This window comes from Quercus robur, chromosome 9, assembly GCF_932294415.1.
Source record: "Quercus robur chromosome 9, dhQueRobu3.1, whole genome shotgun sequence".
Lineage (NCBI taxonomy): Eukaryota > Viridiplantae > Streptophyta > Magnoliopsida > Fagales > Fagaceae > Quercus > Quercus robur.
The window spans coordinates 56,418,545-56,444,316 of record NC_065542.1 but is presented as its reverse complement, the minus strand read 5'-3'; the positions used below and the strand labels follow the sequence as shown (position 1 = coordinate 56,444,316).

The following is a 25,772-nucleotide window of genomic DNA, read 5'->3' as shown; positions in this document are numbered from 1 at the left end:
TTGTGTTGTGTTATGCATATCATGTTGTTGATAAAATGTCTATTTAGATATTTTTGTGTGTATTTTTGGACTCCATTGGGTACAAAATTTTGGGAATAATCATGTTTCCTTGTTTTGAAACATCAAATAATTATGTGTTTCCACATTTTGCCCGTTGCATGTTTTCATGCCCTATTTGCACACTTTTTCATATGATGCACACACACACAACCTTTGACATGTTAAGTGACTAATGCCATGATTGTATCATGTTTTGATGTTTAGCATCTTCACATGTCAATTTTTCTTGAATTACTCTTTACATTTCAGTTTTTAGCATTTAATTCATAGTTTATGTTTTGGGTAATAACTTGTTGCTAATCAAGTTTGTTGCCATTGGTTTTCATCTTGCTCTTTGCTATTTCATGATCTTTGCTTGAAGATGTCTTCTTTCAAAAAGTCAACAGTGAAAGGAAGTAGCAGCAAAGGAAAGGAACTGGTCATTGATCTCAGTAACTTCTCCCCTAAGTCGAAGAAAACTCGATCTTCGACTGGAGTTTTTGATGACACTCGATTCAGATCATATGCTGCATATCAAGCATATTTGAACTGCTTCAAAGATGCCCCCATGGTAGTTGAACAGGTTGTTGAGCAAGCCACTCTTCTTGATATGAACATTCTTAAATGGTTCGCTTCTAAGGATTGGAACTACCTTCTATCAAATCTTGAAGATCCTTATGAAGAGCTTGTGAAAGAGTTTTATGCGAATGCCTTCTTTGATGGGGATGAGCTAAGATGTTGGGTAAGAGGAAAGGACTTCACTAGAATGCCTTCCTATCTTGCTATCATTCTGAACATCAACCGACTAGTGTTTATCAAACCACCAGTGTATGATGAGTTGGAACCGGATCTTGACATTCTTCAGGATGCTCTCGGAGAAAACTTGGAGGTATATTCAAATGGGAAATCAATCGGTCTATCATTGTTATCTCTTGAATTGAGGTTGCTCATAACAATAATTGACGAGTAGTGTAAAATGGTCGTCCATAAAGTGACCGTCATTACTTAGAATGACCATCATTACTAAAGACGATCGTCATTACTAAGGACAATCATAAGCACACATTAATGCTCAGATATAAATTTCTTACTTAAATGACACAAGTGTAATGGACGTACAGTCTTTCCAGCTAACAACTCATAGCTATTACAACTATCTCAAGCTAACCATTACACATCCGTTACAAGACTTTGAGTGGGGAAGTTAAATGGCTATTAAATGAGTCATTTAACCCTCCAGCTCAACCATAACTGATGCATAGTGATAAAATACTCGTCCATATTGCAAATCATCCATGTTAATGACGAATAAAAGCATGGACAAGCATAAGCGCATTAGTTCTAGATAGCATTTAATGTCCAAATGATAAATGAGCACGGAGCCGTTACTGCCATTCAATTATGCGCATTTAATGGCCATTATAGACGTTAAAGGACTGAGGATAAATGGTCATTATTAGGCCATAAATCCTCCAGCTGTGGTACAACGTTAGAAAGGCCAATAGACTGAGCATTTACTCACACAAAGGCTATATAATGCCAAGAGAGACAAGTAAGTGAGGTATGTTAAAAAAAAACACACAAATTACTCTACAAATTATAGATTTCTAAAGAGTTTAAACTAATTTAAGCATCGGAGGGTCCTTGGCAGGCCCCAAACCGATGCCACTATCTATTTAGTGCTTTTTTTGGTACAGGATCTCCATAGTATTGACGTGGAACATACTGACGAGCTCTAGGTCATCCACGTACTAATGAGAAACATACTGACGAGGTGAAATTTTGCTTCATCAATAATGTTCCATAATCTTTATCCTCCCTTAAGCACCAGACATATGAATCTTGGTCAGGCTTTATTTCTTCATGACTTGATTATCGATGAAGAAATTGATGTATGCTCTCATATCTTTCACATTTTGGTCAAAACTGCTGAAAGGACGGCCTCTAGGAACTGTCTTCCATTTTGCAGCCTCATCATAAAGATATTGAAGCTAAAAGGAGTACCAACATTGGAAGTTGAGTATCCTCAACCCAAGCAAAGACCAATCAACATTAGCATTCTCAATGCTATAATAGGCCATAGCTGAAAGAATGCTAAGCAAGAGAGTAATGCTCCTCAAGGTGATACAAGCTCTAGCTCACACTCCTATGATGAGAAGTTAGACAACATCATGGCTTTCGTGCAAGACATTAGCAAATTTTCCAGCCTCACAACTATCATGCACTCTCAACACACTCGATTTTAGACAAAGTTTACCTCTCTCCAAACTCAGTTGGATCAAATCCGAAGGAAGTTATAAGAAGATGATTACTAGCTATTCTATGACAAAAAGGGGGAGATGGTAACCATGATAGGGGGAAAGCAATGATAGGGGGAGAGAGCTAAATCAACAAGGGAGCAAGCAATGCAAGAGCAAGCAAATAAATCAACAAGCTTTTCTATTTTCTTCTTTTGTTGATACTACTAGTCTATGTTCATATTTTATAGTTTAAGCTTATGTTGTGTACTTGACTTTATATGTACCTTTGCTTATGTAGCTTAGTACTTTAAGTTAATTTTTTTGCATTTTCTTTAGTACTCTTATGCCCTTGTTGGATCTTGTATCCTTGATGCAATTGCTTTAGTGTTCTTGCATCGGTTGTGTATTGGACATGTAAATGATACTTTGCATTGAGCTTATTTGCTTGCATGTCCGAATGTTCATTCATCGTGTGAATGTTCATTGTAGTCACTATTTATAGTGATTGTTCTTGTTGGTCAAGCTATGCTTTATTGTTATATTCATACTTGCTTGATCGTATTGTGCTTGCTCCATATGCTTTCTAAGATTTTCGCTTACTATGAACTTAATGAGTGCATTTTGTGATATTGTTTTCAGGAAACTTGTTCATATGGTTCAAGAGTTTCACAGTTCTAGAATTAGGTGTGAGTGAGTTTTGGCAAATGTTCCCAACTCACATTTTAAGTCTAGAGTCTGTTTTAGGGTTTTGTCATGAAATAGCCAAAGGGAGAGATTGTAAAGTTGAATTTATTTAACTATGTGTTGGCTTTATTCCGTGCCAAATTTGCTTATAATTCAGCATTTAAAAGCCCTGTATTTAGGTAGGAATAATGTAAGGATTGTGTGTGAGAGAGTGAAAAATTGATCAAATGTGTGCAATCAAGAGGCAACTCGCGACTGGATCTCGCAACTGACTCGCGAGTGGTGACTCACCAGAACACGTCACACATATGGAGCATGCAGGAAGTTGAAGGGTCAGGACAGCTAGATCACTACAAAACAAAAAGTATAGTCTGGCCATTCTGTTATCTAGCAACTGGAACTCGCGAGTGACTCACCAGTGCACCTTGTTTTGCTGAAAAATGACTTTTCACATTTCTTCTCATACCCTACTATAAATGAGCTTCCAAAGAGAATTTTGAGAGATAAACCCTAGAAAACAACAAGATTGATTCATCCACAATCTTATACATTTGATTCTCCAAATTCCTCTACTCTCACACTCTCCATTGTCATACCCTTGAGAGGATCTTAAGCCAAATCATTACCTCACCATATTCATAGCAATGAGAAGGTTCTTGGTGTTTAGGAAGCAGTTCAAGAGAGAACCAATTCATTTTGGTTGATACAATAGGCTAATTGCGGGATCCAGTAAACTAAAGAAGACAATGTTAAGCGTAACCCTGTTGGAGTAAGAAGCTTGGAGAGCTTAGGTACATCGAGTAGATTAGGTTGGAGGGTCTATTGCTATTCATGTATCTCAACTAATTTTCTAGTGGATCATTTTACTGCTTGGAGGGCGACAGAGAGGCTTTTCGACGAATTCTTCGGTTTCCTCTTCGATAACACGTGCCTGTGTTATCTTACGTTTGCCTCTCTCTATCCCTTACTCTTTGCTGTTAACTACTACTATGTTGTGATTAAAATGTGGTTTAAAGTAGTTTGCATATTTGGGTATAGCTTTTATTTATCATTTTGCACATATATTGTTTGAGTATAAACTTGCTTTTGGTAATTTTGAATTAAGGTCTAAACATTCACAAGTGTTTTACACACTTAGTGAGCTTTCAGTCTCAATATCTTGTAGACATCTTCTAGAGAGGGAGAGATTTCTTGACACCCTGTGAAAAAGGTATGAGGTGTGGGATTCCATCGATATAGAAAGGAGAGAAGACTTTCATTGTCCTTACTGATCTCTAGACTAGAAAACTTTCCAAATGCCAATGACAATTATGAAAATAAAAAATATAAAAAGAATAACTAATCTCTCTTTCAAATTTACAAAATACCACACATCTTTGACATGATGGTCACTCCACAAGTATAAATACTTGTAGGGAGTTAAGGGGGGGGGGGGGGTAAAAGCTGAAGTTCAGGTTTCTAGGAAGGAACTTCACACACATATGCACTTAGATAAGGCTAGAGTAGAATTTCTATCTTGTATAAAAATATAAAATAAAAAACTTATTTTTTAGGAAAAATAATTATATGAGTAAGATATTTCCTAAAATATATCTTAAGTTTGATTAAAAATGGTTTCATTAAATTGTTTTCAAGGTATTATTATTGTATTGTCACCAAACAAATGAATAGCAATAAGTATTATATTACAGTATTTTGTATTCCTTGTAATAAGTATTCTTATTCTTATATGTGGCATGCCTTTATATTAAAACCCTTTTTTCTCTCCCTTATTTGTGTGTGCATGTTTGTTTGTCAAAAAAAAAAAAAAAAAAGGTTTTCTTATTCTTATGTAATTACCATTATAGTCTACTAAACGTGCCCTTAGTTGAGAGAAGCTATTACTAGGAGAAAAAAAAATTAATAGATTGATATTTAATATTATGAGCAATTAGGTGTTAGTATTCCATTGACTTAATAATGATAGTCCCTTTGCTCATTGTTAGTGTTCGGAAATTTGTTTTTGAGAATCAAATAAAAATATGATTAAATTTTCTTTATGTATATACTATATTCCATTATTCATACTTTCTAGTTCCTACTATTGTGAAATGGTTTTATAAAACAATTTAAAATATAAATTAAATACATTCAATAAATGTTCTATAAAATATATATATATATATATTGATTTATTAAATTTGATCAATTATGCCAATATTGCTATAAAAAAAAAAAAATTGATATTTTTAACTTATCTTTAATCAACAACCATATGCCTTTATAAAAAAAATAAAAAAATAAAAAAAATCATTTAGGTTCTGTTCAAATAAATAATATAAAAGATAAAGCATCTTAATTTAAGTTACGTACAAGTTGTGAAGTGTAAAGATTAAAACCTTAATTTGTTTTCTTTTATTTTTTGAGATAATTGTTAAGATAAATAAGTGATCATTATAATTTTATGAATGTCAATTAATTTAAGTAATTTGTAAGGTTAAATTTATTCAACCATCTAATTGGCTTTATTCCGTGCCAAATTTGCTTGTAATTCAGCATTTAGTAACCCTGTATTTAGGTGGGTTTGTTGTAAGGGTAGTGAGTGAGATAGAGTGAAGATTGCTCAAGAGTGTGCAAGAAAACAGAGACTCGTGGCTGGGACTCGCGGGTGACTCGCGGCTGCAAGCCGCCATAAGCAGCACACGTACCAAGCATGCTGGAAGATGAACAGTCATGCTAGCTGGAGCACTACAGGACAAAACAGGACAACTGGCCATACGGTTAACTCGCGACTAGATCTCGCGACTTAGTCAAGCCGCGAGGTCAAGCCGCGAGCCACCCCTGTTTTGTAAAACCTGACATTTCACATTCCTCTCCCACTCCAGTATAAATACCCCTTTTACCCACGATTGAAAGAGAGCTTCCAGAGAGAATTTTGAGAGAGAAACCCTAAAGAAAAACAAGATTGTTTCACCCACAATCTATACCTTAGAGTCTCTTCAAATTCCCCTACTCTCTTCCTCTCCATTGTCAAATCCTTGAGAGGCATTATACCAAACCTGGTTCTCACCATCATCATCACTGTGAGACAGTTGTTTAGATTTCTGGGAAGCAGTTAGGAAGGAACCAATCTTCATTGGTTGATGCTACGGTCTAGTAGCGGAATCCGGGAAGCTAGAAAAGAAAAAGGTTCGGCGCAACCTCATTGAAGCAAGAAGCTTGGAGGGCTTAGGTGCACTGGGTAGATTAGGCTTGGAGGGTCTATTGCTGTCCTTGTATCCCAACTGTATTTTCTAGTGGATTGTTTACCGCTTGGAGGGCGGCGGAGAGGTTTTTCGCCGAGGACTTCGGTTTCCTCTTCGATAACACATCGCGTGTTGTCTTTGTGTTTGCATCTTCCTTTCTCTCTATCTTTGCCTTTTTTATTATCTGCTGTGGTTTTATTTTGTTATGGCTTAGATAGTCTTTAACCAATTTCGTATTATAGCATGTGTTAAGTTTCTGCACACTAGTTGTTTGACATATTGCTTGTATTGGTTAAGTTGTAATTTGGGGGTCTAAACGTTCAAAGGTGTTTTGTACACGTTTTTGAACTTTCAATTGGTATCAGAGCGGGTACACTGCTATTGGTTTCATTACCATTGTGTGATCCTTGACTCCCTTTTGAGATGGATAGGTCTCAATCCCTAAATGCACCTCCATATTTTGATGGTAGTAATTATACTTTTTGGAAGGTTCGCATGAGAGCTTTTCTGTGTTCTATTGATGAATCCGTTTGGGATGCTGTTGAGATTGGTTGGACCAAACCTGAGGCAGCCAAATCCACATGGGATAAGGCAGCACTTGCTGCATCTAATGCTAACAGTAAAGCACTCAATGCTATTTTCTGTGGTGTGTCTCCAGATGAATTTCACAGGATTTCTCATATTACCGTTGCCAAAGAAGCATGGGAGATTTTGGAAACCACCTATGAAGGCACGAAGAAAGTGAAAGACACCAAGTTGCAAATGCTGACCACTCGGTTTGAGGAGCTCAAAATGAGTGAGGATGAGTCTTTTGACTCTTTCTATGGGAAGCTAAATGAGGTGGTGGTCAGTAAGTTCAACTTGGGGGAGAAAACGGAGGACTCAAAGATTGTAAGGAAGATCCTTCGATCATTGCCGGAAAGTTTTCGTGCTAAAGTGACAGCAATTGGAGAGAGCAAGGATCTTGATGACATCAAAGTACAGGAGCTGGTTGGTTCTCTGCAGACTTATGAGATGTCGCTGCCCAATCAACGGAAGAGTAAATCCCTTGCTCTAAAGACCATTAATGAGAAGGTGGAAGATCAAGACTCATCGGGAGAAGATGTGGTTGACAAAGATGTTGCTTACCTTGTCAAAAATTTCAGAAAGTTCTTGAAATTCAAAAATAATGGAAAATTTGATGATAAAAGAAAATTCCAAAGTTCTGGAAGGGAGAAAAGGGAATTCAAAAGGAAAGATGGAAAAGAATCCCAACCCACACAAGGTGTCACTTGTTTCGAATGTAACGGACATGGACACTTTAAGAAGGAATGTCCGAATTATTTGAAATCGAAAGGTAAAGTGTATGCCACGACCTTGAGTGACTCGGATTCGTCTGACTCAGAATCTGAAGAGAGCTGTGATGGAGAGGGGAACTATTCGGCTTTTATGACTATTGCTCATGTTGAGTCTTCGGATGAGTTGAATCTGCTTGTACGAGACCTTGGAGAACATAGTGATGATGAATCACTAGGAATTGTTGAAGAATCGGATGCTGAAGAAGATGAAAGCACAGCAAATCTTCAAGAGAATTATAACTCACTCTTGGAGAAGTTGGGTGAGTATACAAGGGTGGCCAAGGCTGCTATGAGAAAAATGAAGAAGGCTGAGGAGGACTACAAAAGTCTCCTAATCCGATATAGGGAGGCCAAATGTGAGATAGAAACACTAAATGGTGAGTTGTCCGAAGCTTACACAAAGGTGAGATTTCTTGAGAATGAGGTTGTGCAAGCAAATGCTAAAATAGAGAGGGTCACCACCAAGAAGCTAGATGATGTTATCTCATCTCAAAAGAGCTTTTCAGACAAATCCGGATTGGGATATACCGGAGGAAGTAGTTCATCTGGAAATGTCACTAAAGAAGTGAAGTTTGTAAAGGCCAAAGATCCAGTTGTAGCTGACCTTACTGGTGAGAAGCTCGAGGTGGAGGAGAAGAAGAATGTGGTGAACCAACGGATGCTGAATCCCCGTAATCAGTCTGTGGACAGGTCTGAATCTCGTGCCAAGTCACGTCCACGACCACAAAGAGGTCCTAGAGGAACTTATGTGTGCCATTATTACGGACTTCAAGGGCATACTCGACCAAATTGCCAAAAGCTGAGAGCAAAGAACAGTGCAACTCCTCAAAGGTCAGGAGGACCCAGAAATGATAGGAGAATTTGGGCAGGTGATCAGTCTAGAGATCAAAATGGAGATCCCGGAATGATGAACGTGATGAAGATGATTGGTGCATTCACCAACTGCTTGGAAAGCTTCTCACGAAGGTTTTGAAAGCCCTAACTCCCGTACCCAATCCTATAAGGAAATCACCCCAAACGCAAGTGAAGTGTGGGTGAAAAAGGGTACTCATGCATAAGCATTACAACATGTCCATGCATTAATACTTCCTATGCTTTGTGACAATGTTTGTTTGGTTTGCTTGCTGTTTTTGATGTTGGTTGTTAGCTTGTCTACTTGTGAATTCTTTTAATTTTGTTTTATCAATCTTTTTGCTTTTAGTGTCAAAAATCCAAAAATCACATAAAAATTAGAAAATCAAAAAGCTTGATTGACATTGTTGAGTTTTTGTCTCAAAACTTGTTTTGCCTTGTACCTTTGTGCTAATGGCTTTGTGCATTTTCGAGCATTGCTTGTTTTCATGCACTCATATCACTGTGCGAAAAATCTTGAAATCTATGTGATTGTTGTAAATAGATCTTCAAACTTGTCATGAATGATTAGTGAATGGTTATGTTGATCTTGAGACATGCATAGACTTGTGTCTATATATCTTCCCGCTCTTTATTTTTGTTTTGCTAAAAAGAGCTCACCAAATGTAAATCTCCAAATGAAAAGAGATATTGAGCTGCAAAAGCCTGTCGCACATTCTAGTATTCGACTAGGAAAAAGGGTAAGCGACCTTATATTAAAGTGAATGTTTATTCAAAAAGCCAAAAGCTTGTTCATTAAAGTGAAATGTCAAATATCACTCTCACAATGAGAGGTGATTGCCTCAAAAGATCAAAAAGATCAAATGTTATGATTAAAAGTGGAGTAAAATGTAAAGCTCCAAGTCATGTTATCAAGTTTTGTGGGAGGTCATATAAACATATTTCTATAATTGAGATAGGTCACATGATCTAGTGCTAATTGTGTATGCCTTGGTTGAATCGATCATTGAAGCTTCACATTAGACGAAGGACTATCTCATTGTTGATATCCACACACAACACACAAGTTTATGTTCAATAAATGTCATATTCATTTGTGTGATTGTACTTGATGAAATGTGTTTTCACATGCTCAATCTTTGTTAATTCAAGCACAAAAAGATTTTTGAGTGTTTTAGGTATTTTTGGAAAGTATTTTGTTTAAAAAATCTGAAAATTTCAAAAATCCAGTTTTGCCCTGTTTTGGCGGCTCAGTCGCGGGTATGTCAAGTCGCGAGCCTCAGTCGCATCTTCGCTGGTCTTTTTTGGCGACTTGTTCGCGAGTGGAAGGTCCAGTCGCGAGGTTCACTCAGAGATTTTCGCGGCTCAGCTCGCGACTCACTCGCGGGTAGACCTTCCAGTCGCGAAAAACACTTAGAAAAATTTTCAAATTTTTGTTCTTGAGTGCTTTGGCGGCTTGAGCTAGCGACTGTGTGGCGACTTAATCAAGTCGCGAAAAACGCGTGTTTTGCAGAAATAAGAGCAGTTTTTAATTCTTTTTCAGTTTTCCCTCGAACTTTTGTGACTATTCATCTTCTCTCTAAACTATCTCCCTCCCAAACACTCCATGCTCCCATTTCCAATCTCCATTGTTGCATTCTTGTAACTCAAAATCTTCAAGTCACAGGTATGGGTTTTCAGTTTTGCACTCTTTTCTACTTGATTTTATGCTTTTCCCTTTGATTTTTTACATATGTTTGTGATTTAGAAATGGGTTTGTGTTTCGGATTTTGCTCCTTGTTCATGCTTAGCTTGCGGATGCTGTTGCTAAAGTTTGTGTTGATGATAGTCGTTTCCTTTTTGGTCTTCATCCTGTGCTTAGCTTAGTGTGTCTTTTATTTTATCTGATCTTGAGCTGTTGTGTTGTTTCAAAATGTTCCGTTGGATATTGTGTGTTTTTACTGTGCTGAATGTGCTTGTTCTATTGTGTTAATCTGTTGGGAGCTTTTGTTAGTCTCAAAATACTGATTGTGTGTCATATCATTTTTTCCATTATATGTCTCAATGACATATATCTGCCTTTAGGATAGTTTCTCCATGTTGTTCATGTGTTTCCTATCTTAGGCTTGGTTTATCCATGTGATTGATCTAAGTAGCTTGTTGTTTAAGTGTTCAAAGTTCATTTGTATGGATGATATCTCTTTGTTAATTACATGGTACTGACTGGTTCTGCACATATATTGTTCTATGCTGTTGTGGCCTTTTCTGATTGTTCACAGATGGCTCCCTCACCTCCGAAGAAGAAATCTACTGCAAAGAAGGCTGACAAAAGATTGAAAATGGATTCTAAACTGTTTAGGTCAGTTCATCACTTTGAGAGATACAAGGATAACTTCTTGAATGCAGGAATTATTCAAGAAAGATTTGTAGATTTGGAGGACTTAAGACAAACTTTTATCCCCAGCTGTTTTGAAGGAAGAGGATGGGAAAAGCTTCTGAGTGATTTCCCCGTTGTGTGTGAACCCCTGATTAGGGAATTTTACTCAAATGTTGTGATAAAGGAGAATGAGTTAAGTTGCTGGGTTAGAGGTAAAGAATTCATTTTGGATGCACATGTCATAGATGATGTACTAGGGCTTGAAGGATTAGAAGATGAGGAATTTATCAATTACAAGGATAGGAGTGTTTCTATTGAAACAGTTCAACAAATGATAGGTGAGCAGAGAGAAGGGAAATGTTTGAATACCACTGCTTTTCCAGTGGACATGAGGTGTCTAACAATAATCATGATGTTTAACCTCTATCCCATTAAGATATTTACTACAATCAATTGTGCTAGAGCAGTTTTTCTGATGGATCTCAAAGAAAAGAATTTCATAGACATAAGTTCCCACATATATGACACCATTGTGGATGAGACAAGAACAACCTCTAGGCCAAAATTGATCTTTCCCAGTTTGCTAATGAGGATTTTTAGAAGGAAGGGTGTTCCAATCCCTCAAGACATCAGTCCCATGTCCACACCCTCTGCAATTAACAAGCTTACCTGCAAAAGGATAAGTGTTAGGCTTCCAGGAGAAGAAGATGAAGGTGATGAAGGAGAGGGTGTCCCAATGGAGACTGAAGCAGAGGCAGCAGGGCATGCATCAACCTCAACACCCAGGAGGAGTGGCAAAAGGTCTGGAGCATCAACTTCTTCAGATACACCTCCAGATGCTTTCCAAATCATTCTGGAACGACTTGATGGGATCAGAGAAATCCAGACTGAGCACTCTGACAGGATGAGAGCCATGCAGGACCAGATTGATGTATTGTCTGCAAAACTTGACAGCTTCACCACTCAGCATGACCAGTGACCCTTTAGCCATTCCGGTCAAAAAGGGGGAGATGTCATTGATGATGAAAAGCAGAAAAGCAAATCTTAAGGGGGAGTAATGTGTTGAGGGGGAGTTGTCAAAGTTATCAAAATCAGAAACTTTGTTTATATATGTTTGTTTTTTTTTTACACTCTGTTTTTGGTGTATAGTTGTTTCTAACTCTTTACTTATACTCTCGATTTAAACTTTAATATATTTTGATGATGTTATTCAGGATGTTTTTGTGTTTGTACCCATGTGCTTTTGTAAGCTTTTAGGGTTAATGTTTTATGCATAGTTTGTAGGCTTTATGGTATGTACCTTGCTTGATGCAGCCTTTATGCTATGTTGAAATCAGTACTTTAATCTAAATGTTCTGCATTTTGGTTTATGTACTGTCACTCTTGTGCCCTTGTAGGATTGTTCCTAGATGCATATGCCTTGTGTGTTATGTATTGGTTGAGTGTTGAGCATACAAGTGTCTTGCCTTGTGCTTGTTAACTTGTATGTCCTTGTGTTCATTCCAAGTGTGAATGAGCACTGTGATCACTACCTTGTGGTGTTCACTTGGTTGATCAAGCCATGGTTTGTTTCTTAACTCCATCTTTGCTTGATCACATATTGCCTGTTTCATATGCATTTATGATTTTCTGCTTACAATGATCATGGTGTATTGTTGTGTTTCAGGAATATTATGTTCATATGATTCAAGTGCTTCACAGCTTCTAGAGTTAGGTGTGAGTGGGTTTTGTTCAACTGTTCCCAACTCACATGTTAAGTCTAGAGTCTGTTTTAGGGTTTTGTCACGGAATAGCCAAAGGGGGAGATTGTAAGGTTGAATTTATTCAACCATCTAATTGGCTTTATTCCGTGCCAAATTTGCTTGTAATTCAGCATTTAGTAACCCTGTATTTAGGTGGGTTTGTTGTAAGGGTAGTGAGTGAGATAGAGTGAAGATTGCTCAAGAGTGTGCAAGAAAACAAAGACTCGCGGCTGGGACTCGCGGGTGACTCGCGACTGCAAGCTGCCATAAGCAGCACACGTGCCAAGCATGCTGGAAGATGAACAGTCATGCTAGCTGGAGCACTACAGGACAAAACAGGACAACTGGCCATACGGTTAACTCGCGACTGGATCTCGCGACTTAGTCAAGCCGCGAGCCACCCCTGTTTTGTAAAACCTGACGTTTCACATTCCTCTCCCACTCCAGTATAAATACCCCTTTTACCCACGATTGAAAAAGAGCTTCCAGAGAGAATTTTGAGAGAGAAACCCTAAAGAAAAACAAGATTGTTTCACCCACAATCTATACCTTAAAGTCTCTTCAAATTCCCCTACTCTCTTCCTCTCCATTGTCAAATCCTTGAGAGGTATTATACCAAACCTGGTTCTCACCATCATCATCACTGTGAGACAGTTGTTTGGATTTCTGGGAAGCAGTTAGGAAGGAACCAATCTTCATTGGTTGATGCTACGGTCTAGTAGCGGAATCCGGGAAGCTAGAAAAGAAAAAGGTTCGGCGCAACCTCGTTGGAGCAAGAAGCTTGGAGGGCTTAGGTGCACTGGGTAGATTAGGCTTGGAGGGTCTATTGCTGTCCTTGTATCCCAACTGTATTTTCTAGTGGATTGTTTACCGCTTGGAAGGCGGCGGAGAGGTTTTTCGCCGAGGACTTCGATTTCCTCTTCGATAACACATCGCGTGTTGTCTTTGTGTTTGCATCTTCCTTTCTCTCTATCTTTGCCTTTTTTATTATTTGCTGTGATTTTATTTTGTTATGGCTTAGATAGTCTTTAACCAATTTTGTATTATAGCATGTGTTAAGTTTCCGCACACTAGTTGTTTGACATATTGCTTGTATTGGTTAAGTTGTAATTTGGGGGTCTAAACGTTCAAAGGTGTTTTGTACACGTTTTTGAACTTTCATAATTGGTATATACAATTTGTCACTAATGATATTGTGACTCTATTTAAACTAATTAAGTAATTGGTATATACAATTTTACAGCAGGGTTAAATTGGAACCTTTTAAAAGTGTGAGATTAATAAATTTGAAAACACCTCTAAATTATGAGAGAGAGAGAGAGAGAGAGAGAGAGAGAGAGAGATTCCTCCTTTTAAAACTATTGGGGAAAAAATGGTCAAGGATCATATGGGTTAGTGACATTCCATCTTTTTATTTATTTTTTAATTTTTTTTCCGGAGTTTTGGAGGTAAAATTTCACCAACTTACACTTGGAGTTTAAAAAAAGAAAAGTAAATTAATTAACTCATTATTTCATTCATTACTCATTAGTTAGTTAACCATATATTGATTATTAGTGCGTGAGCAATTAAGACAACTGGTCAATGAGCATGTGCATCTGGGCTGTGAAATTATAGATTTTGAGTATGAAATTGGAAGCAAAGCTAAAAGGAGCACCACCACAACCACAACAACAAAAATCAATCATTTGATTTTGATGCGGGGTCAAGTCAATGAAGCATCCAATATATGCATTCAAATATTAATATACTAATTATTTACTATTTCTCTTACTAAAAAAAAGCTGGCAGTTAATAAGAAACGTTTGCGATGGGTTTGCTAAACTTGCATTCTAAGCATTCGCCAACATATTTATTTATTTATTTTTATTATGGCTTTGCTTCAGGGTTTAAAGCCACAATGATGCCGAACGTTCATAGATAGAAGAAGAAGAAGAAACTTCTAGTATGGATAATGCATGTGAAACTTATAGTTCTAGCCTCTACTCATAATTAAAAGTCATATTTCATGGGTATGATTTAGAACCAAAGAACTAATTATGTTCAATTAAGATGGTGATACCTTTTATTTAAACAATGGGGAAAAAAGAAGAAGAATTAGTGATAAAGGCTAATTAAGGTGATCTATCTTGCTTGTCAATTCCAACATCAACCTATCTATAACCAGATACACCTTTTTTTTTTCTTTTTTCCCTTAACCAGACATGTTCCTCGATCTTAAGGAACATAATATATAAATCACTGCTGTATTGCTAAATAAAATTCTAATTTTCATTATACAACAATATGGTAGTACTAGTAGGCTATTAGCTTTAAGATCTTGTAGCTTAACTAATATTTACAGTGTTTTCGATAAAGGCATTCAATGTTGAAATGTTACTCCCCCAATCATCAAGTTATTAAAAAATTTAAATGACAATGCTGGCAAGGACTTGTGCTAGATAGTTTTGTCCAAGTATTTGCTGAAAACGATTACAATCCAAAATTACTGTTTGATAGTAAATTGAACAAAGCTATTGATCGGTTGATTCAATAAGAAATTGGGAGTTAATTAGCACACAAGTTAGATCACCTAACTACGCTAGCTATATATATTTGGAGAAACTTCTTATTGAAGTTAATTGTTTTCTGATTCACTTTCATGAAGAAGTGATTTGAAAAGTTCAACCAACCCATTTTCAAAGCCTGAAGCGGATTAATATAGGTATTGAAAAAGTATTTTAATTTTGTCCATCAATATAGATATAATACTGTTCATATTATTTTGGATTCTATCATTGGCTCTTATCTCATATATTTCTTTGTTTTTTTCTTCCAAACCTAACTATTTACTTCTCTTTTTTAAATCCAAATCATCCAATTCTAAAATAAAAATAAAAAATAAAAAATAAAATCCAATAGGCTTTAATTTGCTATTATTGAGGAATCCTGATATTGAAAGTTTTGAAGCACCCTTGAGTCACTGAGCAAGAGCAACTACCTGTGGCACTCTGCCATCCTAATCGATGATCATTTTTTGTCAATTCTACAATACAACGTATGTGACAATTAATCTGCCTATTACTTAAATTGTATGCCTAACCTATCACTATATTATATGTTACTATTTTCTATACTTATTTATACTTGTATGACTTTACAAAAATGAAGCAAAAGAAAATTCTCGGCAAATGCCGGCCTTTTTCTGTCGACTAATTCATACACCACACAACAAGAACTCTCCATTCAACAATTTATAATTATGGGTTATTGTTTACTATTGGCTCAATCAAAGGCAATCATTCTACGTTTTGAAGAGATTGATCCTGCCAAATTTACTGTTATACTTAAATCAATATATATTATGATTTATGAGAATATATATATATATATATATATCATATATACATGTGATACAGGGCTATTTGTACTTTGTAGCTTTATAATATGCTTTTAGGGTAACCGAATTTACATCTACTTAACTCCTTTATAATTTGAGTTTACAAATTAATACTAAAAATATTAAGGATTATTTGCCACTGTATTCTAAGTTTTAAAAATTTTATTTCTTATCATAAGTAACAAAGATTCGACCCTTGGAACTAAACCCTATGGACAAGAGTAGATGGCATTAATTAGATTATAAGGCCGCTCAAAGAGTATGGATGAGAAGTACCCTTCAATAACAAAAAAATGCTATAAATATAGTGGCGCTTTAGAAAGGTCAACGTAGGTCTAGTTTTTTGTAGTGACAATATTTGAAATGGTAGATTATGATAAGTGCAACATTACTTTCATATATATGTGATTATCATTGACATTACTTTTAATATTGCAACAATCATAATTTATCATGACAAAGTTTAACTACAAAATCAATTGTAGCCTTAGGTTACAAACTCACTCAATATCTTTTTATTGGAGGTGAATTTTGACAAATCTATCATAGGATTACATCTTCTTCTTATATCCTTCATATTTGCAAAATTTCAAGAAAATTGAAAATCAATAGTTATGTCATCAATAAATTTTTAAATTGCAAGTTTTTGTAATTTAAAATTATGCATAAAATATAAGATTATAGATTATATAGTAAATAATATCCGATTGACACAAAAATTGACATGTGTATTAAGAGCGTAATGAACATGTAATTTAACGGTTAGATTTTCAAAATATGCAATAATATTTATTTTATTGAATGAGTTTATAGTCTAAGATTACAACTAATTTTGTAGTTAAACTTTGTACTACATAAAATAAGTGAAATCTGTTGCTTCAATAATTAATGCATGGAAATTTCAGACATGGAGTAAGAAAGAATGAGATGTAGATAAGGCACTTGCAGACAACGTTAACACCCACCCAACAGTGAACGAACATTCCATTTCCATTGGCTCGTTATCCGTACATGTACAACATAGGAAAATCTAATTAATAGTCAGAGCCTCATCACAACGCCATTTACATAAAAATAAAAATCTGACTGACTTGAAACAAACCAGGTACATATAATTGGGATTTATATCTGACAGTGTCAACTTTGAGGACCTAGTCAACGTACTACCACTAGATAGCTAGATAGAGACATAAAGAAAGAGAATGCGCGTGTAACTATGTTCTTCTTCGTCGTTTATTTCTTCTTCAATATCCTTTTCAATTTTCATTTTCAACAACTACCGCAACTAATGCAGCAGCCAGCATAGGAAAAATAGCAGCTTTCTTTTTCTTTTCTTTTTTTGTTTTTTTTTTTTTTTTTGTTTCTGTTTCCATAACATATATTTTCATCACTAACCGAAAGCTATAATTATTACCACTACCGCCACGCTTAATAGTACCATGGCCATCATCATCCATTACATATAGCCTTTCTTTTTCTTACAGCTTCAAACTCAAGAAAAGAAGAACCCCACTTTTACTCATTACTCTCTCATCAAATTGTCACCACCCCACCCAAATAAACATAATCATTTACTTTATTTCTTGTTACTCTTCTGAACACACGTCCTTTTCTCTTATTCTTTTGCTGCTGCCTGGTGATGGTGTTAAACCATAAACTTTCACTCTAGCCTTTGTGAGATCAGTCTCTTGAGTTTCTGAGGGACAAGAAAAATACTTGAAATTGGTTGCGGGGTTCTGAGTTCATGAACATGAAGTGTTTCTGGGTTGGCTTCCTTCTTTTCTGTGGCTTTTTCGTTGTTGGTTTTTGTGACCAAGATGGTACGTTTTGTTCCCCTTGTGTGTAATTTTTTTTTTAACAAATCATTTTTTTTAACGAATCTAAAGTGTATTTAATGTCTCATGATTTAAAATTTTAAATTTCATGATACTCTATATTCTCTCAGATCAAGGACATAAAATCTTAACCATGAAATTGACTATATCTTTCTTTTTTTTTTTTCTTTTTTTTTTTTTTTTTTACGGGGCAGAATATTTAATTTTACTCTTTGGAAGCATGTTTACTCTTTGGAGTAATCAATTTTTTTTTTATTTTTGGTGTAGCAGAATTTTTTTTTTTTTTTTTTGGGGTTTGGGGGGGGGGGGGGGGGGGGGGGGGGGTTGGGGGGGGTTGTTTGTCTTGAATTTGTACTACAATGTCTGAAAATTTGCTAATTTATACAAATGGTACAGGTTTTTTGAGCATATCTTGTGGTGGAAATACTAGTTATATTGATTCATCAAAAATATCTTGGGTCCCTGATGGTGAATATGTAAGCACAGGCAACATCACCACCGTTAAGAACAGTGGGGGTACCTCCACATCCAATGTCCCAATCCGGTATTTTCCCAATACTCAAGGTCGCAAGTGTTACAAGTTACCAGTAAATAATGTGTCATCCTTGGTTCTTGTAAGAGCCCGATTTCTGTACCAAAACTATGATGGACTTGGGAAACCCCCTGCATTCTCTGTTTCCCTTGGGAGAGCAATTACTAGCACTATAAATCTCACTACTAATGATCCCTGGACAGAAGAGTTTTTATGGTCAGATAATAAGGAAACACTGACATTCTGCTTGCTTGCTATACCGGACGGTGGATCTCCTCTCATTTCTTCACTTGAAGTAAGGCCACTTCCTCAAGGAGCCTATGCAAGTGGCATGGGAGATTTCCCCAATAAGTCACTTAGGAAGAGTTATCGAATCAATTGTGGTTATGCCAATGGCTCATTGAGGTATAAACATTCAACCTCAACCTCCTTTTCCCATTATATGTAGCTTGAATGATTTAAGTAATTTGTTAGAATAATGATTAAATTTTGTGTCAACAGGGTTTAAGAAATGATTGAATTCACCATTTCTTAATCGCTTACACTTTTAGGGCAATCACTATTTTTTATCTAAAACTTTCTGTGATTGGTTTGTAACTTTGTGTTAAAATGTAGGTATCCTTTGGATCCATATGATCGTATATGGGACGCTGATAAAAATTTTACACCCTTTCATGTGTCAACGGGGTTTAAGATCCAACGTAACTTCAATCTGTCTACTCTAAGGGAGAGTCCACCTGCTGCTGTTCTTGAAACTGCGAGAGTTCTGGCAAGAAAGGAAGTGCTGACATACAACCTTGCTCTTGATACACTAGCAGATTACTACATTGTCCTCTATTTTGCTGGGATTGTTCCTGTTTCACCTTCGTTCAATTTATTAATCAATGGAGATGTTGTACAATCAAACTATACTGTAAAAATGTCAGAGGTTAGTGCTCTATACTTTACGAGGAAAGAGATCAAGAGCTTGAACATCACACTAAAGAGTATCACTTACTACCCTCAAATCAATGCAATTGAGGTGTATCAGATAGTTGATATTCCTTTGGAAGCTTCATCAACCACAGGTTCCATTGAGCTTTCATTGTGCATTACTTGATAAGGTCAATATTCCAGTAGCTAGATCTCTCCATCTTTCTTACTCATATATGGTCTGTTAAAACTTTCTTGCAGTTTCAGCGCTTCAGGTTATTCAGCAGTTCACTGGTTTAGATCTGGGGTGGCAAGACGATCCGTGCTCTCCTACTCAATGGGATCATATTGGTTGTGAAGGAAGCGTTGTTACATCATTGTATGGACATATTGCACATGAATGTGTTAATTATGGGGATTATTTCTCATCCGTGGTCTCATTTATGTGCCTTATTTCAGGGAACTTTCAGACATCAACCTTAGGACAATTAGTCCTACTTTTGGTGACTTGTTGGATCTCAAAACTCTGTAAACTCCTTTAACCTCAGAGAAATGCCTTAAATTAACATTTGGTTTGGTCAGATAGTTTCTTATGATATATTTGTTGTTATGCCCCAGGGATTTGCATAACACATCGCTTACCGGTGTGATACAGAATTTTGGTAGCTTGCAAGACCTAGAGAAATTGTAATACCTCCTTGGACTATCTTAAGTCTTAATCTATTATTGCTTTATTTAGGAAAAATGAAAATAACCAAGTAATTGGAATTTTCAGGAACCTGAGTTTCAATAAGCTAACATCCTTTGGCTCAGATTTGGAGAACTTGGTTAGCCTTAAAATTCTGTAAGTTGTCTGTTCCTAGACCAATATATGGACTCAAAATGAGATACTGATAGTGCATTCTCTCTCTTCTCCTTTGCTTTTCTTCTTTTTTCTACAGGGACTTGCAAAATAATAGCTTACAGGGAATTGTTCCGGACAGCTTGGGAAATTTAGTGAACCTTCACTTATTGTAAGCGAATATTAAGATCAAATAGATTCCATTAGTGATTCCTCTCCATTTCAAAAGAATTCATTTCATGATTTGGATTAAATAATACTTATCTAAAAGTGTATTTAGTGCCATGTCATTCAAATTTTTTTTAAAAGTGACATACTATACATGGTTAGGTCCAGAAAATAAAATTTTGGTCATGAGTCCATTTCTGATGGAATGGAGAGGAATAGAGGATCCTATTTCTTGCAAAATACTCTGTATCTAATTTTGATAAAATCATGTGCTTCACTAGATGAGATATCCTATCCTGCATTCTGCAGGAATCTGGAGAATAACAAGCTGCAGGGTGCCCTCCCGCAGTCTTTGAACAAAGAAAGTTTGGAAATTAGGTATGGAAAAAGTATTGTTGTCATTTAAACTATTACTTTAGCATTCTGATAAATCAATTTTGTACAGAACATCAGGAAATTTATGCCTTGGGTCCTCCACAATGACATGCAATGATGTTTCATCCAACCCTTCAATTGAGACACCACAAGTTACTATTTTCACCAAAAAAAAGCAGAGTGGACATAATCATATAGCAATTATAGCTGGTGCAGTTGGTGGAGCAGTACTTGCTCTTATCTTATCTCTTGCAGTATTCCTGTACATAAAGAAAAATAGAAGTGAAGTTACATATACATCAAGTATGTGAAAGTTTACATTCTTGTTGCACATTGAAGTTTTTACTTGACACTTATATGAGCTATATGTTACTCTTAGGGGCAGCAGCAGAGATGCAAAACTGGAATATAGCAACTGAGATGCGAAAATGGAATGCAGCAAAAGTCTTTTCCTACAAAGAAATCAAAGCAGCTACGAACAACTTCAAGGAGGTTATAGGCCGTGGTAGTTTTGGATCTGTTTACCTTGGAAAGCTTCGAGATGGAAAATTAGTAGCCGTGAAAGTGAGGTTTGATAAAAGCCAACTTGGGGCCGATTCTTTTATCAATGAGGTCCACTATCTGAACTCTTCTTTGTATACTCTGGATTCATGAGAAAAGTGGATTACGCTTCCTGTTTTATATATCTTGAGAGCAATGATTCTCTTGCAATGTTACGTAATCTTTTTCAATATTATGGATTGTTTTTAGGTCTATCTATTGTCACAAATTCGTCATCAAAATCTTGTATGTTTGGAAGGATTCTGTCATGAATCAAAGCAGCAAATACTAGTCTATGAGTATCTACCTGGGGGATCATTGGCTGATCACCTTTATGGTATGTTATGCATGATACATATTTGGGACACCTTCTTGCTTTTATGAGAATTTCCAGTTTTCATTGTTGATGTTACTTCCAGGTATAAACAGTAAAAAGGCTTCGTTAAGTTGGGTTCGCAGACTGAAAATTGCTGTTGATGCTGCAAAAGGTACTTTGCCTGTTCTATTATCAAACTGAAAAGACAACATAGGAAAGCAATCATCTTTGCAGAAGGAAGAAACATGAAGTCTGAGTTTCTATAGTTATATGATAAATTAGAATATAATAATTTCTGGATCTACATATGAAATAATATAGCTTTAACTGATAGAGATATGTTGAACACAAAAATGCTCAGACCATATAGTCAAATTGTACTTTATAGCAGTCGTGTAGTTCTGCATTATGAACAGATATGTGGGCAACTATATTATCGTTTTTAGGACAACTTTGTGCTTCTTTGGATCACTTGTGCAATATCCTTCATCATTTACATAGTAACCAACTGTTTGATAATAAGTAGACCATAAGCACTACCGTGGAAAACAAGATGATTAGAATATCATAGCAAATTAACTTTATTCTTGTTAATTAATAGAAATCTGTAGAAGTCCTTTTTCATTCTTAATATTCCATCATTACTATTGAAGGGGATAAATGGTTCCATTTCTGAGCCTTGTTTCTTTTTAAGGATTGGACTATTTACACAATGGAAGTGAACCACGAATCATACACCGAGATGTGAAGTGCAGTAATATCCTTTTGGACATGGAAATGAATGCGAAGGTCTGTGACTTTGGCCTCTCTAAACAGATAACCCAGGCAGATGCAACTCATGTGACAACTGTTGTCAAGGGCACTGCTGGCTATCTAGATCCTGAGTAAGTTTTCAAAAAAAAAAAAAAAAAAACCAAAGATAGAAAGGATATTTATTGGTTCTTGATGATTTTGATGCTCAAAATGAATGTCATGTGCAGATATTATTCTACCCAACAGTTGACCGAGAAAAGTGACGTCTACAGCTTTGGGGTTGTTCTTTTGGAGCTCATTTGTGGTAGAGAACCATTGAGCCACTCAGGAACTCCAGACTCATTCAATTTGGTCTTATGGGTAAACTGAAGCTCATCTTGTACTCTATGCTCAGTAATATTTGTCAATTTTCTGCCCCTGCAAGAACAAATGGTTACGATTTCTGAAGTTGCCTTGTTTGCTTACATTTGTAGTAATTCTTGGACTATAGGCTTAAAAGGACATGAAAAAAAGCAGTTAAATATCTAAAATTTTTGTTAAACATTGCTTGTTTGAACCATAACGAAACAATAATTTGTGCTTCCTCATCAAAGATTAGGAAATGGGAGCAACACCTAGTAAATCATGTCTAGGTCCCTAGCATAGATATTGACAGGGACGGAACCAGGATTCATACCTGGGGGGGGCCAAAGCTGAAAACCAAAAAAAAAAATTATGAAAATAAAAACTAACATCTATTTCATATTCAAGAAAATACTACCTACAAAATAAGTATTTCTTAAACATTTCATATTATAAAACACATCAACAAAGTATAACATACAAAATAAGTGTTTCTTATTTTGTGTGCGATTTTTGTTTAGTCCATATTTATTTATTTTTATTTTGGTTTTGTAGTTAAAGGGGTATGAATTTTATTTATTTATTTATTTTCTTGTAGGTCAATATCTAAATATTTTAGAGGAGGAGAGACAAATATATATATATATATATATATATAAAAGGGCAAATCTTAATTTTTTTATACTAGTTTTTTTTTTTTTTTTAATTGGGGGGGGGGGGGGGGGCAATGGCCCCCCTCTTGCATAGAGTAGGTCCGTCCCTGGATATTGATCTTCAATAGTGTCAGTCTTTGTATCTGCATAATCTTAAATCTGAAAGTTAAGTAGTGAATGCTCCATTCAGAGGATGATATTGATGATTGCAACATTGACATTGTGGTGTTTTTGGACTTGCCTACTGCAGGCCAAGCCCTACTTACAAGCAGGTGCATTTGAGATAGTGGACGAGAGCTTAACAGGAACATTTGAAGTAGAGAGCATGAGAAAGGCAGCCTTCGTTGCTGTGAAGTCAGTGGAGAGAGATGCATCACAAAGGCCAACTATTGCAGAGGTATTGGCTGAGTTGAAAGAAGCCTATAGCATTCAGCTCTCCTATCTAGCATCTTTTGAGCATGACAGCTGATTACCAATCAATACAACTTACAAAATATTTATCCTCAAACTAAGACTTTTATTTATTTTTTCTTTTCCTTTTCCTTTCCTTTTTGAGTATGTAAATAGAATGAAGTCTTCTCAAAGTCAAATCAAGCAGAATTGCCTTGAATGCCAATATTAATAGAGATGTATTAAGGTTTACTATTAGTTACTTTTTGACAATGTTAAGAAGAGACTATTTCACTGGTAATAGCAGCAACGAAAACTTCTTTTTTTTCCTGCCGAGTTATCCTAGGTTTGACATAGTGGTTAACTGATTTGGCAGGACACAACAACCATTGGCCTGAGATATTAACATATTAAGAAACATACACATGATGACAAGAATACATTACTCAGCAAAATATAAAAAGACAATAATGCACTCCTACACTCTCAAGCTCAACAATCATCTTCCACTAGTGTCAGCCAGTCTCAGTGTAAAGCATTGTGTTATAAATTCACTCTGTTCTCTGCAAAATCGCAAGCCCTTACCTGCTTGTGAGGCCATAAGGTTGCATTTATATGTATAACTACCTGTCTATGTGCCAGCTATCCATAGTGTGTAATGTACCAAACAACTAAAAATTCCATGACCTCAAAATAAAGTACAGTACCGTAAGTTGATCGTGTTTGTTGCCCCCAAGAAGATATAAGTCCCTTACTGTTCTTCAATTATTACATTGATCTGTTCTCCAAGGAAGTGTATTATATATTAAGAAAATCTAAAAGAGAGAATAATGACAATGACACGCATCAATTAGTTGTATGCTAACTTTTTGCTTACAACAAGTGGAGTTAGGGGATTCGAACCCAGGTTCTCCCCACTCAAAGAACTAGATCGTGTTCTTGAGCCACAAGGCTTTTGACTACCTGTGTGCTAACTTTGTACATCATTTTGTCAGACTAATATTAGGCCATTTTCTCTATATGAAATAACCCCAGAAAATTGGATAACAGTATAATTGTTCAACAAAAGGTTGCATTTACCTACAAAATGTGAATTAGAAGTCATATCTCAGTATGTACAAATTGATAGCTTCTATCCTCTCTTTCTGAGTGCTACTTGATCAAGAGACAACTATGAGCTCTAGGAGGAGTAGTGGCGTTGCAGGAAAAGGAATAATGCCGTTGAAGCAGCCACAGCATATGGGAAAACAGTCCAAATTCCCTATATAATTATAGAGGTTACATCCATTTATTTGTATAATAAGAACTTTTCAATGCAAACAGAAATCTGCTTACCACTGCTGTTGCAACTGTAGCAAGGGCAGCCACAGGATGCTCCCTCAACAAGAATCCAATCCCTAACTGGGCTCAGAAAGCCAAGAGTGAAAAATGCATTAGCGACTGAACTAAAAGCTTGCTATTGAGTTACTTTTGAGTTAAAATAAGCATGCACCCAGCAGGAAAACCTTCACACAGAATGATAGACATGAAACCTATAAAAATAGACTTATTTTTTTTGAAGTTTTAGTCATTTCAGCAAGCATCAGAAGTTGAGGCAATGATGGCACCTAAGATGTGATTATATCTCCCTTATTAAACATTCATGAAACATCATATGCATTAATGATTCAAATTTTAGCCATAGGTGTCATTTGTGTATATTTGCTCTAGGATCCAACTTTCAATCAAGAAAACTCTAGAATGCAAATTACACTAAATGGAAACCTCTAATTCTAAAAGAAAAGCAATAGAAATACAAGAATAGATTGAAAACATAAGACATAACACACATTAATGACAGTTTCTGATGTATTGATTTTGATACTTTCTAAGAGCAAATTTAATGAATGTGATGAAAAGGACATTGAGAACAGAAAAGCTTTTTCTTTTCTCAAAAGCTGCCTCCATAAATCTTTTAGTATTCTTCAACCAATGAGACTTCTGGAAAGACCAGCAGAAACTCTTCTTCTCTGAAAAAATTTCAGCAGAGTTGAAGCTCTTTCTGCCGAGACACACCTGTTTATATAGAGGAAGCTATGAGAGTGTTTTGATTTAACTTCGAAATTTAAAAGTCCAATCATAGAGATCCAGCCACCCTTCTATCTTTATCTATAAATCAATCTCTTCTGCAACTACTTCTCTTCTATAGGCAGTGATTATTTCTATATAATAAAAAATCTTCTTGCTTAAAATTTGAGTGTTAGACTATTATCTTTATCAGCT

General features: G+C 35.9%; 2 protein-coding genes across 11 annotated transcripts in view; one reads left to right on the top strand and one right to left on the bottom strand.

The window, feature by feature from the left end:
* Positions 1–25,772, bottom strand: part of LOC126699215 (uncharacterized) — a 90,429-nt gene that overhangs the window by 58,086 nt on the left and 6,571 nt on the right. For 2 of the 7 annotated variants that reach the window (XM_050396919.1, XM_050396918.1), the window contains exon 9: positions 25,332–25,565. In XM_050396919.1, the coding sequence (XP_050252876.1) occupies positions 25,341–25,565 (225 nt within the window). In that variant the 3' untranslated portion in view covers positions 25,332–25,340. Of the gene's footprint in view, positions 1–22,117; positions 22,543–24,217; positions 24,289–24,531; positions 24,772–24,844; positions 24,912–25,331; positions 25,566–25,772 lie in introns of those variants that run through there. The other 5 variants (XR_007646714.1, XR_007646715.1, XM_050396920.1 and 2 more) reach the window with 5 other exon arrangements.
* LOC126699213 (probable LRR receptor-like serine/threonine-protein kinase At5g48740) lies at positions 17,163–23,840 on the top strand. Of its 4 annotated transcripts, none has more exons than XM_050396905.1 (16): positions 17,163–17,673; positions 18,085–18,625; positions 18,836–19,287; positions 19,394–19,511; positions 19,592–19,660; positions 19,751–19,819; positions 19,908–19,976; positions 20,074–20,145; positions 20,451–20,519; positions 20,587–20,819; positions 20,905–21,128; positions 21,267–21,393; positions 21,476–21,544; positions 22,067–22,256; positions 22,353–22,485; positions 23,371–23,840. In XM_050396905.1, exons 1-16 carry the CDS (start codon positions 17,598–17,600, stop codon positions 23,587–23,589), a joined length of 2,730 nt encoding a protein of 909 aa, XP_050252862.1. In that variant the 5' UTR covers positions 17,163–17,597; the 3' UTR covers positions 23,590–23,840. The 4 variants fall into 4 exon arrangements, with proteins under 4 accessions (XP_050252862.1, XP_050252861.1, XP_050252863.1 ...); XM_050396904.1 differs by having other exon boundaries at positions 20,902–21,128; XM_050396903.1 differs by having other exon boundaries at positions 17,168–17,673; positions 20,896–21,128.